General features: G+C 39.0%; 1 protein-coding gene across 1 annotated transcript in view; it reads right to left on the bottom strand.

Moving 5' to 3' along the window:
• Positions 1-13,763, bottom strand: part of DDX46 (DEAD-box helicase 46) — a 48,651-nt gene extending 34,888 nt beyond the window's left edge. Inside the window, exons 1-6 of the mRNA XM_005682946.3 lie at positions 13,559-13,763; positions 11,082-11,270; positions 9,464-9,607; positions 5,610-5,706; positions 2,719-2,884; positions 106-257 (exon numbers count right to left, since the gene is read on the bottom strand). Of these exons, the coding sequence (XP_005683003.1) occupies positions 106-257; positions 2,719-2,884; positions 5,610-5,706; positions 9,464-9,607; positions 11,082-11,270; positions 13,559-13,575 (765 nt within the window). The 5' untranslated portion in view covers positions 13,576-13,763. The remainder of the gene's footprint in view (positions 1-105; positions 258-2,718; positions 2,885-5,609; positions 5,707-9,463; positions 9,608-11,081; positions 11,271-13,558) is intronic.

Here is a 20,061-nt window from a genome sequence, read left to right on the forward strand (position 1 = left end):
TTATAAAGCCATGCAAGCCAATAGTAGGTCAATGCAACAATGAATTCAAGTTATTCAACTAGGAATATAAATCTTTAAAAATAAAATAGGAAAAAAATCCCATACCTTTTCATTTCCCCCACCACCTTTCACACTTCTCATATTAAACTTTTTTACTTCCTCTTTCACTTCTTCCATGTAAGCATCTAATGGATCTAACTCCTCACCCTCCATTTCATTTCCTTCCTTTTCAGCCTCTGCAGGATCATCTTCATCATCTAAAATATCAGAACATACTTTGAATATGTGTTTCAAAAGGGATTATTTCACAATCAGACCACGCCCCTATTAAGAAGCCTTTTCTCTTAACTACCCAAATACCTTCCTTATCAATTAACCCAGGCACAATACAGTTCAAATACTCATACTGGCAAGGTTTTAAATCAAACAAGCATTAGTTTTGAATAATACTAATAATAAAAGAAATAAATGATAAACTATTAAACTGAAAAGAGGAAGAAACACCAATACGTCTGAAAAATGGATCTCTGGTATTATTTTACAACCACACTAACAGAAGCAAAACGAAAAACTTTGCTAAAAGGATATGCTTATTTCGCTTCTTTCAATCACTTTTCTTTAATCACAGGAAGAAAAAATTAATAGCATATTGCAGCCCACCAGGCTCCTCCATCCACGGGATTTTCCAGGCAAGAGTGCTGGAGTGGGTTGCCATTGCCTTCTCCGAAAGACAATCTCATGTTTTTTACATAACTATCATCAGGGAAGCCTGGTGTGTTGCAGTCCATGGGCTCAGAGAGTCAGACACAACTTAGTGACTGAACAACAACATCACCACCATTTAAAGACATAATCCATTAATCTATTTAGAACAAAACACCCTGTTGAACTTTCACAGAAAATGAAAAATTCACAGGGATTTTCACAAAAAAAAAAATGGAGCAAAATTCCCTTTTCCTATAAAATCTCATTATTCCACTTAACTAACATCTTACGCATCAAAATCAGTTGTGAAGTTGCATTTAGCTGCACTGAGCAGCTTCAGCTGCATTCAACAAATTCTGATAAATTCTCTTTCATTTTTATTCTGCTACAAATATTTTCTAATTTTCCTTATTATGATTTCTTAGATAAAACCATCATTTAAAAGTGGACATTTTCTATCCAAACACATGGAGTTTTTAAAGTATCCTTGATATTAATTTCTCATTTTGATACTAATTTCTCATTTACTTGCTTTCTTCGTTGCAATCACTCTCTGTTTTTTCAGTCTCTTAACTTTACTGAGACTTTCAATGATTATGTCAAAATTCTCTCTTGGTAAATGTCATGCTGCACTTGAAATATGTGTGTTATTTTCAAATATCTTTTAATATTGATTTCTAATATAATTTCACCATGATAAGAGAACAGACTGTATGCTTTTAATACCTGTAGACTATGAAATTTTTGCACTTTGCTTTATGTCCCTGGATATGTTCCAGTGTCCCCTGGTTCACAGTCTATGGAAACTTGAATAGAATTTGTATCCTGCTTTGGTGTGAAAACTGTATAAATCTTAATTATGTTTAATTGGTTCATAGTGCTTTTGAAGTCTACTATATCCTTCTACTTTTCTGTCTATTCATTCCATTAACTTTTGAGAGTTTGATACTGAAACTCCAACTAAAAACCTTAATTTATCTACTTAGAAAATAATTGTAATATATAGTGGATATATATGTAACTTTTTTCTGTATTTTCCAAGTCTCCTGTAAACGTACTATCATAGTTTCATAATTTAAAAAAGAAAAAAATAATCAAGATGTACAGGGGAAATGTTGCTCTTCTAACTTAGGAAAAAAATCAGAGGGACTTGGAAACATGCCCTTAACTTACCCTCACTACTAACATCTGAAGTAAAAAAATTAAAGAGCTATTTACTGACTGCCCATAAGCATCCAACTCTACACTCTAAAGTAAAATCAGTGATCCTTACTGCACGCTACTCTACAATTAAAACTTTAGATATGAAAAGGGGCATTGAAAAACCTCAAAATAAATCTAGTGACTCCATTTCTAGGTATAAACCCAAAAGAACTGAAAGTTGGGATTCAATCAGATATGCACAAACCAACACTCACAGAAGCATTATTCGCAATAGTCAAAAGATGGAAACAACTTATATATGCAACAACAGGTGAATAGGTAAACAAAATGTGGTATATACATACAACATAATACTATCAGACTTAAAAGGGAAGGAAATTATGATACAGTCTACAACATGGATGAACCTTGAAAACACTTTGCTAAATAAAATAAACCTAGTCACAAGACAAATATTACATGATTCCATTTATTAAGGTACCTAGAATAAGCAAATTCACAGAATCAGAAAGTAGATTAGATGTTATTAGAAATGAAGAGGTAGGGGGAGGCAGGATAGAGAATTACTGTTGAATAAGGCAGAGGTTTTGTTTGGAATGATGAATACTGTTGAATAAGGCAGTTTTGTTTGGAATTTTGTTTGGAAAGTTCTGGAAATGGGCAGTTGTGATAGCTGCACAACACTGTGAATTTGCTTAGTATCACTGAACTGTACACTTAAAAATGGTTAAAATAGTAATAGTAAATATTATGTGTATTTTTTCACAATAAAAAATAGTCTATCTCTTATAATCCTAGAATATTCTACATGAATTGTTATTTAGGCTATTAGCAAACAAATGAATATACCATCATCATCTTCTAAACTCCACTTTTTCCCTTGTTTCATCTCTTCGATTTCCTTTTTCAGTTCCCCTATGTTTTCCATGGCCTTTTTACGTTGCTCTTCTCGCCATTTTTCTACTCTTTCTTTTCGCTTTCTCATTTCTTCTTCTAGCTTATTCTGGTCAAAGTTCTTGGGGTGAAAATAAAAAATAGAAGAAAATAAGGATCAACAGTTTTACTCCTACTGACACTCCAAATAACTTTTTCAAAGTATAAAAAAAGAAAAGGAAAAACAGGTGTCTATACAAAACTCCTAAATTCTGACCAGATTTAGATTACACATCTTTTTAATATACTAAGGAATAAACTAACAAAATGAAATCACAATCAAAAGTATCTTCAACTAATAAACCAGAAAAGTGAAGTCGCTCAGTCGTGTCCGACTCTTTGCGACCCCATGGACTGTAGCCTACCAGGCTCCCCCATCCACGGGATTTTCCAGGCAAGAATACTAGAGGGGGTTGCCATTTCCTCCTCCAGGTGATCATCCCAACCCAGGGATCAAACCCAGGTCTCCCGCATTGTAGGCAAACGCTTTACCACCCAGCCACCAGGGAAGCCAAACACAAACTTCAAATACTATAACTTATTCTCCTTTTAGTTACTACCAATATGCACACATGAACTCAACTTCTCCCTCAAAGTGGAAACTAAAAGAACTGGCAAGCAAAGTTCCCTAATTATTACTCTCAACTGTAAATCCTTTAAACTTCTCCAAGACTGCCTCCATGAGAAGGATTTTTTATCACAATTTTCTATTTCAAACGAGTGAGTAAATGAAAGTTATTTATCAAAATCTTTAAGAAGTTCTGATCTTTTAGCCTTTAGGTCTAAGTTTTCTAGGAACAGCCATTCTAAAGCTTGTATCATGATTATCAACTACACTCTTCAAAGGAAAGACAAATCATTTTCACAGTCATAATCAAGGACTTAAAGATTAAGCATCATAAATATCAAAATTTTATACATGCTGCTGCTGCTGCTAAGTCGCTTCAGTCGTGTCCAACTCTCTGTGACCCCATAGACGGCAGCCCACCAGGCTCCCCCATCCCTGGGATTTTCCAGGCAAGAACACTGGAGTGGGTTGCCATTTCCTTCTCCAATGCATGAAAGTGAAAAGTGAAAGTGAAGTCGCTCAGTCGTGTCCGACTCCTAGCAACCCCATGGACTGCAGCCTACCAGGCTCCTCCATCCATGCTACAATTATATAAATAGGTATAGAAACACACATGTAAAAAAACAGTCAAAGAAAATACTAATAAACTACAATATTGATGGCATTTGGGTATCTAGAATTCCAGAGAATTATTTCTGACTTTCCAAGTATTTTATAATATGGTTATATTTATATTTTAAAGATAAATTTATTTCTTAAACAAACAAAACCTGTGTCCCTGAATTTACATCCTTCATAATTCCATACTCTCTGAAGATGAGCCCCAGAAAGCTTATGTTTTTTTCTCAAGGTCACCCAGTCATTCCACAGTAGAAACTAAATCAGAAACCAGACCTCCAGACTTCTTGTGTTAATTTCTTAGATAACCTGCTCAGCAAACAGTTCCCTTAAAAAAACAACCACTAAAAACAAAAATTAGATCTCAAAAAAAAGGAAATGAAGCTATAATATATTGTAAAATGGGCAAGATATGAATAGGCAATTCAAAGAAAACTGCAGATAGTAGATAAACTTAAAATGCCTTATTTAATTATTGATTTACATTATGTTCATAGCACTTAAAAATATTTACTCATGTTTAAAGACATACAACTCAAAATAACAAGAAATCAATTACCTCCTACAACATCTGCAAAAATTAAATTTCAAAATACCCACATTGGCAGGAATGTGAGGAAACAGACATTTTCACGTCTAAAATCTTAATTTTTACAATATTTGTGGAGGGCAATTTGATACTATCGATCAAAATGTTAAATCTTTAGAGCCAGCCCTCTGGATCTGAGTCCTCATCCTCCAAATTCAACTAACTGGATCAAAAATACGCAGGAAAAGAAAATTCCAGAAAGTTCTCAAAATCAAAACTTGAATTTGCCCTAGGCTGGCAACCGCTCACACAGGATTTACATTGTATTTACAACGATTCACACAGCATCTACATCATATTAGGTATCATAAGTGATCTAGAGATGACAACCTATGCAGGGAGGATACCCATGGTTACACTAAGTCATTTTATATAAAGGAATTGAACATCTGAAGGTTTTGCCATCCAAAGGGGTCCTGTAACCAATCCCCCTCTGATACTGAGGGAAAGCTGTATACCCACTGACAAAGTAATGTATTTTACTGGTATTAATTTACCCTATACTATATTCACAGAACACATGTGTACTAGGATTAATCTACCATTATTTATAATTGTGGACTACAGACAGCCTAAATACCCATTTACCTTTTCTTCAACAAAACACTATGCAGGCATTAAAAACAACAAGCACTACCTATGTAAACAGGTACATAAAGATATCCAAAATTTAACAAGAGGAAAAAAAAAAGGTATTCTACTTAAGTTAGAATCTTTGTATACTGCAATTTATTATTAAGACCTTATATACTGATATATATTGATAAAGTAATTCATAATTTTAAAGCAACAAAAAAGCAAGGCACAGAATAGGGCATATAGTATGATCACATTTTATATATAAAAGTAGATAATGTGTATAGATATGTAACTTTCAGAAAAATGTTCTCATGGGGAAAACTATCATTTTATATTTATTTTACAAATTTGCTATCATTTACTTAAAAATAAAACATATAGCAGTAAAACCAAAAACTAGTCACTACAGAAACAAACTCAATACTATACTATTATTTATGTTAGTAAACATACACCAGCATCCTTTTCTTTTTCATCCTCTTTGTCATCTTTGTCTTTTTTCTTCTCTTTAGAACTTTCCCCACTATCTGTTTTCTCTTTGGATCTAGACCTGCCAAAAAAAAGAGAGACAGGGGGACATCATCTATCTGTTTTTGGAAACATTCATTTTAAAACACTTAGACTTGTGTTTTACTTTTTAAATAAAAAATAAATTTCCAGGCTCAGCTGAATTTTTATATACCGTTAATAAGCAACTTGGAAATACAATGAAGAATTAATCCCAGAATACTAACTGCAAATATTACTCCATATCTGAAAACTGACCAAAGCTAAATTGGACACAGCATGTAAAAATAATTACAAAAATTTAAACAAGAAATTTAAAACTTAACAAATGGAGAATTATACCAAAACATTAAGTCTATAAGATAATTGATATATGTAATAATATTTCAAATCCCAACAAGCTTGCATTTTGACCTTATGGCATCTAAAAATGAGTTAAATTCCTTAATTGTACTATAATCAAATTAATTGACCTTCCCCCTCCTTTTTTTTGATTGGTGCTTTTAAGAGGACTTCCCTGGTGGCTCAGTGGTAAAGAATCCATCTGCGAATGAAGAGGACATGGGTTTGGGGAAGATTTCACATGCCACAGGACAACTACACCTGTGAGCTCTAACTACTGAAGCCACAGCATCTAGAGCCTGTGCTCCACAACAAGAGAAACCACTGCAATGAGAAGCCTGCACGCCACAACAAACAGTAGCCTCCGCTCACTGCAATTAGAGAAAGCCCACATGCAGCCAAGACTCAGCATAGCCATTAATAATAAATCAATCAATCTTAAAAGATAAGGCATCCAGAAATTGTTCCAATTTTGATGAAGATACTCAGAGGTAAAGAAGATATTCTCTAGCATGAACTTCTAAGAAGTTTATAGCTTTGCCATCTTACTTGGTTTTTAATCTGTTTGGAAATGTTTTTTGCGCACAGAATGAGGTAGCCCGTCCTATTTTATCAGAGGATAGCAAGTGTCCCTGACACCATTTACTGGAAACACTTTTCCCCACTATTTATGATGCCACCATAGTCATTTATTAAATGATCGTATATGTGTAGATTTGATTCTAGGTTCTTTATAAGGTTTCAGTAATATATTTGTTTACCCCTACAATAAAGCCACACTCTTGACTTCTACTTTATAGACAAGCCTTGATAGCTGGTAGTGAAAGTCCTTATATCTTGTTCTTTGAAAGTGCTTCCTAATTTTATAACCAGTTTGTTAAATACTTTTCTATTCATGTTTGCCAAGCACTCTTAAACATTAATGTGTGTTGAAGTTAATAAGATGCTTTTCCTAAATCTACTTAAGTAACCATGGCTTTTCTCCTTGAATCTTGGATCACACTGATAAAGAGTTTCTAATGTTAAATCAACTTTCCATTCCTGGTATAAACCCAACTAGTTTATGATCTGTCTTATCTTTTTGATGTACTGGTAAAGCAGCATGCTAATCTTTTATGCTCAGACTGAGTACAGCCTATAATTTTCACACTGCCCTTGTCAGGTTTTCCTCATCCTTTTATTAACTGCCTTCATTTTATGAATGTTTCTTCCTTCCAAGTCTTTGTTCCTCAAAAGTATCATTACGGAGAAAGAGATAAATCAGAGTAAAATATCTGCCACTCATATAACAAATGACAATTATATGGAACATTTAAAAACAAAAACTTCTATAAATCACTTTTTTAAAAAGAAAAACCAATAGGAAAATGAGAAAAAGATTTAAACATGTATTTTTTTAAACATGTACTTTAGAAGAAGAAATCTGAATGACCAAAAAACATACGGAAAGGTGTTCAACTTCACCAGTAATCAAAGAAATGCAAATTAATACCATAATAATATTTTTATTACATGTCTATCAAATAAAAATTTAAAGGAATGACAATACCTAATACTGGGAATGAAGGGACACAATTCTCATATCCTGCTGGAAGTGTAATTAGTATATACTCCTTGGAAAGCATTTGGGATTACTTAGTTAAAGTGAAGCTATGTTTATTCTATGACAATGTAACTTCATTCCTAGCTATACACCTAAGGGAAACGCATACATGTGTATATGCTACTATGCCTAATCGCTCAGTCGTGTCCAACTCCAGAACTCGGGTCTCCTGCAATGCAGGTGGATTATTCACTGTCTGAGCCGCCACGGAAGCCCATACCCATGGATACTAGGATATATATATACAAAGATGGTCATAACAGCCTCAGAGGTAACACAACTCAAACATCCAGCTCAGCAGAATGGATAAATAAAGCGGTATATTTATATTACGGGGCTTCCAAGATGGCTCAGTGGGAAAGAATCCATCTGCCCATGCAGGAGACCCAAGAGATCTGGCTTCCATCCCCAGTTCAGGAAGATCCCCTGGAGGAGGAAACAGCAACCTGTTTCAGTATTCTTTCCTGGAAACTTCCATGGACAGAGGAGCCTGGCAGGCTACAATCCATGGGGTCCCAAAGAGTTAGACACAACTGAGCACACATATTTACACCACAGGATAGTGGTTCAGCAATAAAATAAACTAATGTTATGAGTGGAGAAGGCAACGGCAACCCACTCCAGTGCTCTTGCCTGGAAAATCCTATGGACGGAGGAGCCTGGTAGGCTGCAGTCCATGGGGTCGCGAAGAGTCGGACACGACTGAGCGACTTCACTTTCACTTTTCACTTTCATGCATTGGAGAAGGAAATGGCAACCCACTCCAGGGTTCTTGCGTGGAGAACCCCAGGGACAGGGGAGCCTGGTGGGCTGCCGTCTATGGGGTCACACAGAGTCGGACACGACTGAAGCGACTTAGCAGCAGCAGCAGCAGCAGCAATGTTATGAGCAACAGAGCAAACTCCCAAGGTTTACCAAAAACACAGAAGAAGACATGACTCGTTCATGTAAAATTAAAAACACATACACCTAAATTATTCTTTTTCCATTTATAAAGAAACAATTAGGACACTGCTAACACCAAAGTCAGCAATGATTTTATCTAGACAAATAGAAAGCTGGGTTAGCAAAGGGACATGCAGGGCTTCCAGTGGGATACAGATAAGGTTCTATTTCTTAACTTTGGTGGTGGTTACATGAATCTTGCTTTATACTTATTCAATAAACTGCATGTTTGTATTTCACTCATTTCTCTGAATTTATATTTTAAATTTAAAATTATCCCAATGGGCATTATAACACTGACCTGATAAAACAAAAGTAAAATTTATAAAGTAAATAAATGAGGAAAAATCTTCATAACCAATACGAAAAAAACAAAAACAAAGCTATATATGCCAGGACACCACTTTAGAAACACTAATAGGCAAAGAACAAAGCATTAACAAGAGAAATATAGAGTAAACATATTATGTCTAATAGATATAATTAATATCTCAAAATTGAATGGTACTAACATCTTAAGGAAACATGCAGATTTAACTTACACAAGCAAAGTTCACCCATTATGAATAGCAGTTCAGCAATGTAAAAATGTTATTTGTCAATCAACAGTAGAAACACTAAGAAAATAACTTCAAAGAAAAAAACATAGTTCCCACAAAGATGTATATAACATGTACTTCTGCTCATTAACAGTAGGTATTAAATGAAGGAATAATGCATTATGAGTGTTAAAACTAACAGAATTTAGGTATCTTCTAAAAGCACTACTAGCTTTATAACTTACTGAAATGAAATTAAGCTAACAGCTCATGGTAGCAGCCAAATTCAGTATTTACAAGGATTTTTTTTTTTTAATGTAGGGAAGAGAGTTCCCAACCTGCATGATAGATACAGCCAATGGTAACATTACCTATTCTCAGCTTTCTTGCTTTTATTGCCAGGACTGGAAGACCGGGATCTTCGGCCTCGGCTTCTACTCCTTGAACGTCTCCTGTCCCGACTTCGAGATCTTCTTCGTTCTCGACTTCTATCTCTCTCTCTACTTCTGGAACGCCTGCAATGGGGACACGTTTCATTTATTCTATGACCAGTAGAACTTCTATTTCAGATCATGGTTTGTGCCTCATGTTGAAAGAAGCTTCTAAATTATTACCACTGTTAAAGACAAGATTTCAATTTACTATCAAATCAGTTTAACAGGGAGCAAGTTAAGCCAGTTCTTACAAGCGGTCAATGGGGAAAATGAGGATACTAATTTCGAAACGATGTTTGTTGAGAAACAGAGGAAATATGTATTAATAGCTATTCAAAATCTATGACCTAGAGCAAAAAAATCTAAACTTCAAAGACAGCTAAGATCTCAGTATAAGGATGGGCAGAATGGGGCTGTGGAAAGATTACAGATACAAAAATTAGGAGATAAGAATTTCTATCCTGGTGCTGCTACTAGCTAGTGATATACACAAGGGAGATCAACTCTCTGGGTCTGTTTCCTTAATCTATACAATGCAGAGACATCACCAAATAATCTCAAAATCCTTCTTGCTCTAAAATCTTGTAATTTTATTTTCACATCAAAAAAAGACCAAAAAAAAAAGTAAGAGACCAAATCTTATATGATGCTTAATAAGTACTTGACTGTATTGTATGAAACTGTTCCTGAGGCCACATAATATAAAACTGAGTAAGTTAATACTATCCACATTGTTATGGGTGAATATTTTCCCTAAGAACCAGTATCTCAAAAAGATAAACTCAAAGTTCTTTCTGAGATCAGTTCACAGCACCTGTATAATCATGTCTTCTTTCCTATTTTAAAGAGAAACTTTATTAGAAAACGTTCTTTGGCATGTGAGATTATTTTTATTTAAAGACTGTTTTTCACCAACAGGGAAGTTACAGATGCTTGGGTGGTACCAAGGAATATTTAATCAAGCACAAGTTTTTAAAAACTAACATTTTCTTTGGTTAAATCTAAAAAAATTCTTTAAAATCATTTCAAACAAGAAGTGGACATGGCTCTGTCCTGTTCTTCCTTCTCCAGTCAGCACTAGTGGTGGCTCTGAACACATGGATCGGCTTTCTTGGGATAGGATTAGATGAGAACCCCCTCAATGGCATGCTACCTCAACTTTTACTTCTTTTTTTTAAACCTTTCCTGGGGGCTTTAAGAGTTCTTTGTGGTGTTGCACAGCAGAAACCAACACAACACTGTAAAGCAATTTTTCTCTAATTAAAAAAAAAAAATTTTTAAGTTCTCTTTGGATTACAAGAAATACCATCTCAAGTTTACAAACTTAAAATACTGTTTGACAGTAGAAAGGGGGAAAAAAATACTGTTTGAAAGATTTTCTTCTAGGCAAATCACTTATGTACCTAATCAAATCAGCTGGGATTAAAACAGACAGGCAGCAAACAGATCACTAAATTCTACCACCAATTAAAGGGACAACCAAAACTTTTAAAGAAGCCCAATTTAGCTGAGAAGGCCCAATTTATCAAGAGTTCTTTGGAGATTAACGTCTTACCTCAGACGCTTCCTGTCTCTTGACCGAGATCTTCTTTTATCCCTGCTACGGGACCTCTCTCTCCTCCTGTCTCTATCCCTGCTTCTAGACCGTCTATCATCTCCACGTTTACTTCTTTTGTCTGAGGGTGAACGACTTCTCGATCGACTTCCAGAGCGTCCCCGTGATGCTGATCGCTTCCGATAGTGGCTAGAATGTTAAGTTAAAGATTAAGCTTAGCAAACACACTTAGCTTCTATGACATTTTTTTTATTTTATTATTTTCCCTAAAAGTCTCAGCAGATAAACCCTGAAAGGACTTTTTACACATCAACTTTTTTAAAGTTAGAGGGAAAGAGTGAACTCTTCCACTACAGCAGATGTAGAGAGAGGAAAAACTGTTAAGAGAAGCAAGAACAGTAAGCAAAAGAGACCAAGTTCCTGCTTTTGAGGCTCAAACAGCTTTGTGCTGCTAAGGGAAGAGAAGACAAGTTTAAAAAAAAGTCAAGACAATGTCATTTGGAGCTATGGAGAAAAACAGCTGAGAGGAGCATGGTAGCCAAATGTGGAGAGTTTTATGGGCGGTTATCAGGATAGTCTTTTTTTTTTCTTTGAGAAGGCTATTGGAAGATTTTAAGCATTACTGTTTTTAAAACATTACTCTGGCTGCTAAGCAGAAAACAAACCAAAGAAAGGCAAGAGCAGAAGCAGGGAAAATAGGTAAATAGCAATCAAGCAAGTAAGAGACACTGGTGACTTGGATCAGAATGTCAGGTGTAGAGTTGTTGACAAGTATCAAAAGTTGGGTATTGGGTACTTCAATAACTAATTAAATGTTAAGTACAACAGCAAACCTCTTGCACAAGTCATGCAAGGCAGAGCGGTGGGGAAGAAGGCCTCAGGGATGGAAGGGACCCTCTTGGGAAGGGCCCTAAAGGATTCATCTTGAAAGCAGGAAGAACCAATGGACATGAGAGCGTGGAAATGACATAACCTTACGTTTATTTCAGAAGCATCATTCTGGCTGTGGTGTGGAATCAATTAAAAGAGTAAGATCAGAGGAAGCTAATCAACTTGACGGATATGCAGCAGTCTGAGCAATGTATGATTAAGGCCTGAATTAAGTCAGGGAAACCAGGAATGGCAACAGAGTGCAGAATCTAACTGGATGTAAACACTGAGAGAAGGATGACTCATATAAACATCACTTCCAGGTTTCCCGCCTGGATGACCAGACAAATGCCACGGAGATTTCAAAGACTTTCAAATAATTTTTCCATAGTTATGGAAATACTCTTTATCCAGTTAAACGAATACACACTTTATAGATGTGTTAAATTTTATCAAGCTCTACCCTGAAGCGTTGCCCATTTCCCCGAAAGTTAATTATACCTCAGTAAACTACTGCTTGGAGAAGGCAATGGCACTCCACTCCAGTACACTTGCCTGGAAAATCCCATGGACTGCGGAGCCTGGTAGGCTGCAGTCTATGGGGTCGCGAGTCGAACACGACTGAGCGACTTCACTTTCACTTTTCACTTTCATGCATTGGAGAAGGAAATGGCAACACACTCCAGTGTTCTTGCCTGGAGAATCCCAGGGACGGGGGAGCCTGGTGGGCTGCCGTCTATGGGGTCGCACAGAGTCGGACACGACTGAAGTGACTTAGCAGCAGCAAACTACTACTACCTTACTTATTATTTACATCCTACATATAAACTATCTTTCAGTAACCGCTAAATATTAACCAAATTTGTACATTAAAGATAAAAATTTCAAGATCCCAAACCTGGGATTTCAACTGTTTTTGAAAAGATTTCTAATAAGAGCTCCCAACTCTCAGTATTAAAAGGATAAAAAACACATAACAAAGAAGTCTGAGATCTATTTACAACGTAAATGTCGATGTTACAAGCATTTATTGTAACCCAATAAAAGCCTGCTGCTGCTGCTGCTACTGCTAAGTCGGTTCAGTAGAGTCCGACTCTGTGCGACCCCGTAGACGGCAGCCCACCAGGCTCCTCCGTCCCTGGGATTCTCCCTAGTCATGTACAGAGTCATGGGTGTTGTAAAAACGTTTGACCACACGCTCCTTTCAATTAACTTAGGAAAATATCCCGCGCTCACAAAGAACTAAAGAATCGATAGGGACCAAAGACATGGTCCAAACACGAAGTGGTGAGAAATTCACTTGGGATCGCCACTGAATGAGGAGATCCTGGTAAGCTCCGCGGAAATGGCGGGATCTCTTAGAAGTCCTGGAAAGGTGTTCCCGCCCCAGGGGCTCGAACCGGCCGATGGCAGAGCAGGTGAACCCTGTGCCTACTGCTCACCCAAGTGCAGCCACTCCCTTAGCAGAGGTCCCCCAGCCCCTCCAGCAGCCGCGGGCAGCGCCGGCCACACGTGGGGCCGCGCTAGCCAGGCCAGGCCCCGAGGCCACCTCGACTCCCGCCTGTTGCCCCCAAAGAAGCCGCTCGGCGGTCGGCGCTCCGCCTTACCGTGACTCCCTGCCCATACCGCCTGCTGCGGGAAACCGGCGCCCTTCGGAACCACGCGCAGGAGAACCGGACAGACTAGGAGAATGCACCGCCCTCGGCACGCCGGGAAAGGAGCACTACTATGAGGAGGCTGCAGCCACAGTGGCAGCTGCCATCCGAACGCGGCCAACGAAAACAAGACGTGCTGGCGCCAGCGGCAGGAAGGAAAAAGCGGGCCGGAAGTGGTTGTCGCCCCACAGCGCCCCCTATAGGCTGGAGGCCACCAGCACCGGGTGCGCGAAAACCGATTGTCTCCACTGAGTTTCCTTGCACAGCCACCGGAGCCCGCCTGCTCGATGCGGTAGTGGGCAGTGCTTCAGCCTTGCAGACCCTGGGAGGGTCTTTCTCACTAGCAACACTGAAGCGCCATAAATATCCCCGAGCTGTCCCAGGACGTGCACTGACATCTGCCTTAACCTGAGCTAAGAGATGCTACAAACATTTCAATTCACTCTCATTCATTTATATATTCATTTATACATATTGTTATTTTGCAGCCAAAGATGGAGAAGCTCTATACAGTCAACAAAAACAAGACCAGGAGCTGACTGTGGCTCAGATCAGGAACTCCTTATTACCAAATTCAGACTTAAATGGAAGAAAGTAGGGAAAACCGCTAGACCATTCAGGTATGACCTAAATCAAATCCCTTATGATTATACAGTGGAAGTGAGAAATAGATTTAAGGGACTAGACAGAGTGCCTGATGAACTATGGAATGAGGTTCGTGACATTGTACAGGAGACAGGGATCAAGACCATCCCCATGGAAAAGAAATGCACAAAAGCAAAATGGCTGTCTGGGGAGGCCTTACAAATAGCTGTGAAAAGAAGAGAAGGGAAAAGCAAAGGAGAAAAGGAAGGATATAAGCATCTGAATGCAGAATTCCAAAGAATAGCAAGAAGAGATAAGAAAGCCTTCTTCAGCGATCAATGCAAAGAAATAGAGGAAAAGAACAGAATCGGAAAGACTAGAGATCTCTTCAAGAAAATTAGAGATACCAAGGAAACACTTCATGCAAAGATGAGCTCGATAAAGGACAGAAATGGTATGGACCTAACAGAAGCAGAAGATATTAAGAAGAGGTGACAAGAATACACAGAAGAACTGTACAAAAAAGATCTTCACGACCAAGATAATCACGATGGTGTGATCACTCATCTAGAGCCAGACATCCTGGAATGTGAAGTCAAGTGGGCCTTAGAAAGCATCACTACGAACAAAGCTAGTGGAGGTGATGGAATTCCAGTTGAGCTATTTCAAATCCTGAAAGATGATGCTGTGAAAGTGCTGCACTCAATAGGCCAGCAAAATTGGAAAACTCAGCAGTGGCCACAGGACTGGAAAAGGTCAGTTTTCATTCCAATCCCAAAGAAAGGCAATGCCAAAGAATGCTCAAACTACCGCACAATTGCACTCATCTCACACACTAGTAAAGTAATGCTCAAAATTCTCTAAGCCAGGCTTCAGCAATACGTGAACTGTGAACTTCCAGATGTTCAAGCTGGTTTTAGATAAGGCAAAGGAACCAGAGATCAAATTGCCAACATCCGCTGGATCATGGAAAAAGCAAGAGAGTTCCAGAAAAACATCTACTTCTGCTTTATTGACTATGCCAAAGCCTTTGACTGTGTGGATCACAATAAACTGTGGAAAATTCTGAGAGAGATGGGAATACCAGACCACCTGACCTGCCTCTTGAGAAATCTGTGTGCAGGTCAGGAAGCAACAGTTAGACCTGGACATGGAACAACAGACTGGTTCCAAATAGGAAAAGGACTACGTCAAGGCTGTATATTGTCAACCTGCTTATTTAACTTATATGCAGAGTACGTCATGAGAAACGCTGGACTGGAAGAAACACAAGCTGGAATCAAGATTGCTGGGAGAAATATCAATCACCTCAGATATGCAGATGACACCACCCTTATGGCAGAAAGTGAAGAGGAACTAAAAAGCCTCTTGATGAAAAAGAAGAGAGTGAAAAAGTTGGCTTAAAGCTCAACATTCAGAAAACGAAGATCATGGCATCTGGTCCCAGCACTTCATGGGAAATAGATGGGGAAACAGTGGAAACAGTGTCAGACTTTAGTTTTTTGGGCTCCAAAATCACTGCAGATTGTGACTGCAGCCATGAAATTAAAAGACGCTCACTCCTTGGAAGAAAAGTTATGATCAACCTAGATAGCATATTCATCCGTCTAGTCAAGGCTATGGTTTTTCCTGTGGTCAGGTATGGATGTGAGAGTTGGACTGTGAAGAAAGCTGAGCACCGAAGAATTGATGCTTTTGAACTGTGGTGTTGGAGAAGACTCTTGAGAGTCCCTTGGACTGCAAGGAGATCCAACCAGTCCATTCTGAAGAAGATCAGCCCTGGGATTTCTTTGGAAGGAATGATGCTAAAGCTGAAACTCCAGTACTTTGGCCTCCTCATGCAAAGAGTTGACTCATTGGAAAAGACTTTGATGCTGGGAGGGATTGGAGGCAGGAGGAGAAGGGACCGACAGAGCATGAGATGGCTGGATGGCATCACTGACTTGATGGACGTGAATCTGAGTGAACTCTGGGAGCTGGTGATGAACAGGGAGGCCTGGCGTGCTGCGATTCATGGGGTCGCAAAGAGTCAGATACCACTGAGCGGCTGGACTGAACTGAACTGAACTGAACATGTCAGGCATGTTCTAGATTCCAGTGAGCTTTCAATGTGGTGGCAGACGTGAAGTGAAAGTTGCTCAGTCGGGTCTGACTCTTTGTGACCCAAGGGAGTGTAGCCCACCAGGCTCCTCTGTCTGTGGGATTTCTCAGGCAAGAATACTAGAGTGGGTTGCCATTTCCTTCTCCTGGGGATCTTCCCATCCCAGGGATGGAACCCGGGTCTCCTGCATTGCAGGCAGATTCTTTACTGCCTGAGCCACCGGGGAAGCCCAGTGGCATACATAGGCATTAATACAAATACTTGCAGAAGTTTTGCAACAGGAAAGAGATTCTACCATAGGAGCAGAATTCAGAAAAAAGTTCCCTGAGGAAGTGACCTTTGAAGTAAGATTTGAAGGCTGAGAAGGAGTTAACTCCATGAAGAGGAGGAAGAGCTAAACATCTGTACACAAGATTAAAATGGCTTTCTTGGCAGCATTCCAGTGCTTCCAATTCAGGGGTCCAGGTTGGGATCCCTGGTCAGGGAACTAAGGTCCCACATGCCATGAGGAGCCTCAAAAAAAAACCAAAGAATATCATGGTTCTTAACATTGTATGGACTTGGGAGCTTAAATATGTGCATACGGATGCCTGTGTTCCATCCTGACATTCTGATTTGATTGGTCTGGAGTCCCTCCTATGCACTGGCAATTTTCAAGCTTCTCAGGTACTTCTGAAGTACAATCCAATCAAGGTGGAGAATGGCTCACCTATTGGAACACAGGCTGAAATGTTGAGTTGTTTTAGCATAAATCTATACAGGAGTTGGGGACAGGCTCTCATTTACTTTACATGTCTCTGTACTATTTTATGTTCTTACACATAAGGATGATAGTCAAGTTCCATATCTTCACTGTGGCAATCATTGCATGGATGTATGTCAAAATTCATTGAACTGTACACTTTATGCTTTTTTTTTTTGGCCATGCCACAGCCCATGGGACATCTTAGTTCCCAACCAGGGATCAATCTGGATCCCCTGCAGTGGAAGCACAAAGTTCTAACCACTGGATGGCCAAGAAATTCCCTGAACTATATGCTTTGAATTGGTGTGTTTTACTGTATGTAAATCTTATCTTAATAAATTTGAATTTTTAGAAAATGAAATCAAGACTCCAAGACAGGCTTCTGCCCTTCATCTGTGGTTTACTGACCACTTGTGGCAGCAGTGCAGTCCACGCCAAGGGTAAGGAGAGCCTGAGCCAGTATGTGACAGAATGGACATCAAGGAGTCAGGTATCAGAGCCATTGTAAATTGCTTGTATGTGGCCTGAAGGTTAAGGAGTGTAGGTTTCAGTCTAAAAGAAGTAAGAAACTACTAAAATGTAAACTGTGGAACAATGCAAAGTGGTCAGATTCTGGATGTATTCCCCAGGCAGCTTTCCAAACACTAATTGATTAAAAGGATGTGAGATGCACTGGTTAGGGGAGGAATAAAGATGACTCCTAGGTTTTAAACAGAGCTACTGTGGATTGCGATGAATTTGTGGAGATGAAAAAGGCCTGGACACAGCAGATTTGGTGGGAAAAGGAGAAAAAAATCAGTGTTTCTGCCTACTAGGTATCCAGAAGGTGATAATGGCTGAAAGCGAATGTGTGAGTTTGGAGTTCAAAGGAGAATGAGATTGGAGAGATAGGGATCATATTTTATAGACTGTATAATACAGATCTTCCTTGACTGAAGGTGGAGTTGCATCCTGATAAACCCATAGTTAAGTTTAAAATACTGTAAGTGTTAAATACATTTAATATACCTAATCTACCCATCAGCTTAGCCTAACTAGCCAACCTTAAATGTGCTCAGAACTCACACATTAGCCTACAATTGGGCAAAATCATCTAACATAAACCCTATTTTATAATAAAGTGTTGACTATCATGTAACTTATTGAGCACTGTACTGAAAGTTCTAGAAGGTATTGTAGGTCATCATAGAACCGTTCAACTTCAGCTTCTTTGGCATTAGAGGTTGGGGCATAGACTAGGATTACTGTGATATTGAATGATTTGCCTTGAAAAAAAGAGTTCATTCTGTCATTTTTGAGATTGCACCCAAGTACTGCATTTCGGACTCTTGTTGACTAGGAGGGCTACTCCACTTATTCTAAGGGATTCTTGCTCACAGTAGTAGATATAACGGTCATCTGAATTAAATTCACATTCCAGTCCATTTTAGTTCATTGATCCCTAAAATGTCAGTGTTCACTCTTGCTATCTCCTGTTTGACCACTTCCAATTTACCTTGATTCATGGAACTAACATTCCAGGTTCCTACGCAATATTGTATTTTACAGCATCTGACTTAACTTCCATCACCAATCACAACTGAGCACTGTTTTCACTTTGGTTGTGTCTGTTCATTCTTTCTGGAGTTATTTCTCTACTCTTCTCCCATAGCATATTGGGCACATACTGATCTGGGGAGTTCATCTTTCAGTGTCCTATCTTCTTGCCTTTTCATACTGCTCATGGGGGTATCGAGGCAAGAATACTGGTTTGCCATTCCCTTCTTCAGAGGACAACATTTTGTCAGAACCTACCATGACCTGTCCATCTTGGGTGGCCCTACACAGCATGGCTCATAGTTTCATTGAGTTAGATAAGGCTGTGGTCCATGTGATTAACCTGGTTAGTTTTCTGTGATAGTGGTTTCATTCTGTCTGCCCTCTGATGAATAAGGATTAGTGACTTATGGAAGCTTCCTGATGGGACAAACTGACTGGGGAAAACTGGGTCTTGTTCTGATGGGCAGGGCCATGCTCAGTAAACCTTTAATCCAATCTCACCCTGCTTATTTAACCTATATGCAGAGTACATCATGCAAAGTGCCGGGCTGGATGAAGCACAAGCTGGAATCAAAATTGCCATGAGAAATATCAATAACCTCAGACATGCAGATGACACCACCCTTAAGGCAGAAAGCGAAGAGGAACTGAAGAGCCTCATGATGAAAAAGGAGAGTGAAAAAGTTGGCTTAAAACTCAACATTCAATAAACTATAAGATAATAGCATCTGGTCCCATCACTTCATGGCAAATAGATGGGGAAACAATGGAAACAGTGTCAGACTTTATTTTCTTGGGCTCCAAAATCACTGCACGTGGTGACTGCAGCCATGAAATTAAGACGATTGCTCCTTGGAAGAAAAGCTATGACCAACATAGTCAGCATATTAAAAAGTAGAGAGATTACTTTGCCAACAAAAGTCCATCTAGTCGAAGTTATGGTTTTTCCGGTAGTCATGTATGGATGTGAGAGCTGGACCATAAAGAAAGCTGAGTACTGAAGAATTGATGCTTTTGAACTGTGGTGTTGGAGAACTCTTGAGAGTCCCTTGGACTGCAAGATCAAACCAGTCAATCCTAAAGGAAATCATTCCTGAATATTCATTGGAAAGACTGATGCTGAAGCTAAAGCTCCAATATTCTGGCCACCTGGTGCGAAGAACTGACTCATTTGAAAATACCCTGATGCTGGGGAAGATTGAAGGCGGGAGAAGGGGATGACAGAGGATGAGATCATTGGATGGCATTACCGACTCAAATGGACATGAGTTTGAGCAAACTCTGGGAGCTGGTAATGGACAGGGAAGCCTAGCGTGCTGCAGACCATGGGGTTGCAAAGAGCCAGACACGACTAAGTGACTGAACTGCACTGCACTGCACTGAAAGTTAAAAGCAGAATGGCTTATGGAATAAAACTTTTAAGTGGATCATCACGGAGTGGCAGACTGAGAGCTGCAGCTCTCTGCCACTGCCCAGCATCACCAG

The sequence above is a fragment of the Capra hircus genome, chromosome 7, assembly GCF_001704415.2.
Source record: "Capra hircus breed San Clemente chromosome 7, ASM170441v1, whole genome shotgun sequence".
NCBI lineage: Eukaryota > Metazoa > Chordata > Mammalia > Artiodactyla > Bovidae > Capra > Capra hircus.